Source organism: Ascaphus truei, chromosome 2 (genome assembly GCF_040206685.1).
Source record: "Ascaphus truei isolate aAscTru1 chromosome 2, aAscTru1.hap1, whole genome shotgun sequence".
Lineage (NCBI taxonomy): Eukaryota > Metazoa > Chordata > Amphibia > Anura > Ascaphidae > Ascaphus > Ascaphus truei.
Genome location: NC_134484.1, coordinates 155924746 through 155931440, shown reverse-complemented (window position 1 = coordinate 155931440; position 6695 = coordinate 155924746). Strand labels below are relative to the sequence as shown.

General features: G+C 38.1%; 1 protein-coding gene across 1 annotated transcript in view; it reads right to left on the bottom strand.

Moving 5' to 3' along the window:
* Window positions 1-1478: 1478 nt before the first annotated feature.
* The window catches only part of SOCS6 (suppressor of cytokine signaling 6), a 49042-nt gene continuing 43825 nt past the window's right edge, over window positions 1479-6695 (bottom strand). The window contains exon 2 of the mRNA XM_075585448.1: window positions 1479-4157. Coding sequence (XP_075441563.1) covers window positions 2433-4037 — 1605 coding nt within the window. The 5' untranslated portion in view covers window positions 4038-4157 and the 3' untranslated portion in view covers window positions 1479-2432. The remainder of the gene's footprint in view (window positions 4158-6695) is intronic.

Sequence of the window (6695 nt, the reverse complement as noted above, 5' to 3'; positions counted from 1 at the left end):
CCTTAAACATATTTTTTTTAAATTACGCTATTATGCACGCAAGTAATTTTGTTTTATTAGAGTCACTGAGGACTAAAGATTCCCCATACTAACGTGGTGTTATTTTATTACTGGATGATGTACAGTAGTAGAGTGTAAAAAAAAAAAAACCTATTGATGTTCTATATCACCTGTGATGTGCTTGCAATTAAATCTGGCACAAGCATGTGAGTGGCAAAGATTGGGTAACGCTAACAACATTTATTTCATATGTAAACAAAGAAGAAAGCTCTTCTAAAGTTCCTAATATGATCAGGGAGTCGCATTTAAAAAAAAATATCACATGAAAATGCAGTGAAGGGCACTGGCTAAAAAAAAAATCATGCCCTCAACTGTATGCATTAAAAGCATTGTACTGCATCTGCAGCCAAGCAATCCTGTTTCACCTGTTTGGAAACTGTATATTGTGCCTTCTAATAAATTATATTAAAAAAACATTATGTAGGCTATGATCAACAAGTAGTCAGTTTAGACCAGGTGTTCTTAATGGTGGTGCTAAAACACCTTTTAAAATTAATTTGAGGATACTTTTGTCCACAAGAATTGGTGGTGAAAGATTAAATCGCAATTGGACGATCCAGGACACAGGCGCAAAGCTATCTTGCCAAGAAGGACTCCCCATTCCGGTAGATTTCGGGTGTACCCAGAGAGGCGTGAGTGTGCCTTTATAGCACTCAATGCGTTTTAAAGATTGGGAGAATGTGAGTGTGCCCTAATCCCATCTTTTTTTGTATGCATGTTCATTAAACTATATCACGCTATGTTCTCTCTATGCATTCTTTAAGAGAAGTTAAGCGTGACCAGACACTCTCCTGCTGACATTTATGTGAGTGATTTGTTCACTTATCACTTGAGCACAATCACCAGTTTTATTGGGTATTACTGGTTTATTTGTTGTGTTGGTTGCACTCTATTGCGCTTTAATCTTTCACCACCAATTCTTGTATACAGTTTCTAGAGACTTATTTTTGAGCAGCACCGAGGAGCCTTATTATTGTTATTGTTAGTTATTTTGCACTTCTCTTAATTCACCATGTGTTACTTTTGTCCACATGCCTGGGACATTTCTGTGTTGACAATCGGTTTGAGACAGACTGCCTTTCAAACGTGTCCGTAAATTCTATTATATTCATTACCATATTGAGAACTAGAGATATTTATAGTGGTACTTCACATAATCACTTACATCCAAGTGTTTAGAGATGGGGAAAAGTTTGAGAACTCGTTATTTAGTCCATTATCTTGTGCAATACTTGACATCCCTTTTAACCAAATAATAAGCGCATTGCAGTCAATGATTGAAAAAACAAACAAGCAAAACATGTTTCCGATATTGGCACAATTTGCAGATCAGGAAATGAGTGCATATAAAATACAGTGGCCAGAATTATATGGAAACAATTTGCAAGCAAATTAAAAATGTAGACAACATATCCACCTTGAAAAACAAAACATTTAATTGATATTAGGCAACTTTTGTATACTGTAATTATGTCCTCCAGTTTCATAAAAATTACAAAAAACTTAATTTTCAGATTTGAATCTCACATTATTTTTACAGAAAGAAATTAATTTCAACGTAGCAGTTTGCATTTAAGGATTTATTTTACTTTTTATAATGAGTGCAACCTGGAATCCTGCAAGCATGTTGCTGTAATAGTGCTCAGGATTACCTACTGTTCGTCACTCAAAGACATGTCTAACCCTCTGATGTTGTGAAATTCACTTGCATTAATCCCCAATAAGAATATCCTATATTGAATTCTGGCTAGCCCTCGGCAATCAACCGTTTCCCCTGTTCAATGCCACATCTGTCAGCATGAAAGGGGTTACTATAATAATTCCAACATCTTTTGCAAAACAAAAAAAAGCAATCCTTAAATATCAAATGATTTGGGGCTTTTTAAAACCAAAAATGAAACAGCTTTTGAAAGCTACATGGAATGGTATCTGATTCATTGTATAAAAAAAATAAAAAAATAAGCGTGGGATTCAACTGTATAAACATAAAAAGACAGGTAACAAAAAAACAAAGTTCCAATCTACAGGTTTAATTTAAAGTCAACGGTGGTTAAGAACACATGAAGTGTGTGCTTTTAATGCATAAAAAGTCACAGTGGATAGCAGCTAACATGATAAAATAGGAGAAACTAATAATTCACATTGTGATTATTTTGAATATTGATAAAAGATGGTGATTTCACACTTAAAATGTTGAGATTTTACTATTGAAATAAAAAAAAAGGGAGAATAATGCATTACACTCATTTATCCAAAAAAAAAAACGAAGATATTGGCATGGCAGCAAAATATTCTGATAGCGATGAAAGTTTGTAAACTGTATTTTAATCTCTTATTGTTCCCAAAGTGCAAGATGCAAAATTCCCACCAGTTCAGTAGTGCTTTTCCTGTAAATAATCCTTCATTTTGTTTGGCAAAGGCAGTTTCTGAATCAGGTCTATTCTTGTGTACTGACGTATGACAAAACGACACAAGTACTGCAAGGATCGCACCTGCATAAATCTTGACACTGGGTTTGTCAGTCTCACTGGATAAGTTGCAGACCCAGGCAGCCGAGACCTTGAATAGCAAAAAGCTCCATTTTCTGAGTCTCTTATGGAATGTTCAATTAGATCCACTATAGAGGTGTGTCCTTCCACATCTGGTTGCTCATAAAAGCTAAACCTTCCATTTGAATGTTCAATTCTGGTATGAAGTGTCTTGCTATGAGAACGAAAACTCAAGCTTAAAAGATAACGGTCGTCAGAACTGTCTCGAACCAGAAAGGAGCCATCTTGCACATTAGCCAGTTTTTCTTCTGCCTCCCAACGTGTAATAGGTCCCCAGTACCAGCCTTGTTTGGCAAGTTTTTTAAGCTCCGCTGTGAGGCTTGTAACAACCATGGCTCCACTGCTTTGTACTGAATCGTAAACTCGTCCAACACCCGGAGCAGTATTGGGATCAAAATTCAAATGGCAACGCAGGTTTTCAGCCATGTGTGCATCTGTGCCAATAAGCCCTACAAAGTTCCTTTGGATTTGACTATTCTGGATTGGAGGTAGTAAAGGTGAGAGTGGAGGAACATCATTGTGATTAACCCTGGAGCTTTGAAACATCACTCCATTGGTGCCAAGTAACAGACTATTAACCGCCTGGTCCACAAAGATATCCGGTGCCACTACTACATCCTGGGCCACAGGCTGATCCTCTTCATGAAAACTATTACTTCCAATTTGGGAAGGTGTAGCTGAAACATCCATAGGAGAGGAGCTGTCCAAACAGAAAGCACGTGATCCTTCCAAAGGATACATTCCCTCATCTAAAGGCACAGTATACTGAATATAGTCCTGAGGCATAAGTCCTATAACTACAGGCACATGTTCATTAATATGAAGATGCAAGTCTCCATTTTGAGATTCTGTACTTTTCAATGCATTGCTGTGTTCCTGGAAAACATTATCTGATCGCAGCTCATGAAAGTCCTTCCGAACCCCATTCAATGCAGGGCTTGGACTGGAGGAGTGGACCAATGCTTTCACTTTGACCTCCATTTTTATGCAAGTCTCTTCAGAATTAGTCGGTCGCAGGGGCCACGGAGTTGGACTATAATGGTGGGTACGGAGCGATGTTGATCTTAAAGGCCTCTGAGCTCTCACATCTTTAAAGGTAATAGGAGCAGAGGAAGAAGAAAATGTATCATCTTCAGCAGAATTAGCTGATGTGTTGCCCTTCCCTTTTTGCTTTTGCTTTGCAGAAAGGCGCCTTTTTAATGTTCCCATCAAGCTCTCATTTTTTGGCCTATTTTTGCCACCTTTCTCATCCTCGCTGTTTATTTCACATCCGATCAAGTCTTTGCCATAGCAGCTGCCAAACAAGGAGTCATCTTTTACAAAATTATTTGGCATCGATGGCTGCTGTACCATTACAAAGTCATTTTCCTCTTTGCTCTTGTTCAAGTTAAAAGACTTGCGAAATGTTTTTAGACTGATTTTCTTCATTATGGCAAACAGCCAAATCCTGTTTCTTTGGACTCCAATGGATTAGTCCTAGCGCACCGTCATGAATCACGCCTTCATTTCTTGTTTTATATGGAGTCATTTAGCTTTTAGAACCATCACCTGCAAATATAAAAAAGGAACATTAGAATATAAGACAACAGGTACAATGGCAATAAAACAGTTTTTCAATAGAGAATTAGCAGGATTGGAGGATTTATGCTTAGACTTTTATTTTGACAAAACTTTAAAATAATTTACTTAGCGTTAGCTGTTCTAAGAAATGTCTTAAGTAAATTCCGAACTTAAAAGAAATATGCTAGACACTGTCATATAAAGATCTTTACCCATCTGCAAGAAGAAAGTATGTTAGCATGAAGTGTGAAAGTTTTCCCTAAATGCTTGATGCAACCTTTTTTTGTTTAACCTTGCAAATGTATTACTCCTTCCAGCGCTAAGAAGGATACATTACAATATGTTTAACTCCAATTAAAAAAAATGCCTCAGTCCCTGTTCTTCGCACACTGTACAGTCTGTGACTAACGATGTGCAATTATACAGTTTAAAAAATTTCATGTTAGAAAAGAAAGTGCCAACACACTTCCCTCAAAAAAAAAGAAGAAGCTCAGCCTTTCAATGGTCTCTCTATTTGGATAAAACATAAATTGAATTATTTCTATAAACAAAGACGAGGCCCCAATTTTTCCAAAATGACAAATCATATAGTTAAATACTGATCTGTTTTTGTGAGGGTCAGTGTGAGGGTCATTGAGTTAAATTCTTTGGCCAAAACATGTGTAAGCATGCAGACACTGTCAAGTTATGCCCTCTTTATCTGCAGGTCCTAACACTATCTCTGCAAACGTTCTCTTCACCTCTCTAATATGAGGAAGAAGTCTTAATAGACCGGTCATTCACAGCTACATCTCAGGACTTGCGGAGATTGTAGATTTGAATTGTTAAACAATTGTTTGGAGGTCTGTGACCCCTCCTTCCTGTTTCCAAGCTTGCCCTGCCCAGCCTCAACTAGCAAGACCTGAGATGCAGCTGTGAATGACCAGTCTATTAAGACTTTTCCTCATATTAGAGAGGTGAAGAGAACGTTTGCAGAGATAGTGTTCATACTTGTAGAAAAAGAGGGCAAACCTTGATGGGGTCTGCAAGCTTACACAGGCTTTGGTCAAAGGGCTTATACAGGCTTTGGTCAAAGGGTCTAACTAAGTGACCCTTACATATAAAAGAAAAACAGACAAGTATTTAACTATATGATTCGCCATATTGGAAGAATTGGGGCCTCTGTCTTTTGTTTATAAATTGTCACAAACTCAGTAGCATTCCTTTTTAACATAAATATATATGGTGTGGTGGGTCTGGGTTTTGAGCTTACAGGGAGGAGTGATGTGTTAATTATTTATATGCCACGCTACATTCTCGGTTTGATGGGCTCCTATGTGGCATCTGCCCCTAATATTCTCTTTAAAAAAATAAATAAAATAAAAAGTAGTATTTCCTTTGTAGACTGGATGATGTTAAATGGAGCTAGAAGGGGGCAAAGAGGTTTAGCAGCGGACCAGAAAAAAAAACCAATGGCAGTGACATATTCAAGGAGTTCTACCTAGACAATTGACATCTTTTACAAAAGTCACCGACAAGTATTTTTCCATTTCATTACGTTATCTTGTAAACATGTGAAACACAAACACGAGAGGGGCGGGATTCCCTTCTGTATGAGGTCAGTGTACTGAGCAGGAGCTTTAACTGCAGTCACTCTTCTATTCTCCCTCTGGCAGGAACAGGGCAGGTTAAGTGTAGAGGAACCACTTGATTAAGGCTGGGCTTAAAGTGACGGAAACGCAATGTCGCGGCAAAACAAACAAAATGTATTGTCGCTGTCGCGTGCGCTTATAGTTGAAGCGACGCCTATGTCGCGTTCGCTGGAAGTCAAGTCGATATGATTTTTCCAGCGGCCACAGAGTGCCATCACCATCGCATCGCTGTCGCCGACTATGGCACTATAAGCACAGCCTAAGAAACACTCCCCCATTAAAGGAAAATAAAAAAATCTCTCTTCAATCCCAAAGAAGCAAAATATTGTTTTTGTGAGTGCCAGGGAATTAACGCTGCGTGAGGGGAAATAAAAAATAAATTGACTTTCTGCAGCTGCTAGCGGCTCTCCCCTTCCCCAGGGCTGTGGAAAAATGCTTTTTTTGCTGCAGCTATGGGGAAGGCGAATCTGGCTTTTAAAATAAGTTTTGGTGACATAAATGATGGAATTTTATAAATAGCAGAAAAGAACAATCCCATCTGCAACGTAACTAAAGCACTGTGTAGAGATTCATGGCTTTTGTTCTTATCAATTGTAATTTATATGCCAGACAAACATGCTCCATTAAATGATACCTACACAATCTGTTACAAAAGCTATAATTAATGCTTCCTTCCTCATGCCTTTCACTTCTCTCAGACTGTAAGAGTAGCCGTTTAAAAAGGAAAGGTGACAAATTGTGTATAAGGCATTCTTAAATGTAACTATGTGGTTGCAATGCAGAAGTGGGAAGAGAGTAATTGAGTGGAAACTGATTTTCACCATCAGTGCACTAATATACACACAGACACAGACACAGACACAGACACAGACACAGACACAGACACAGACACACA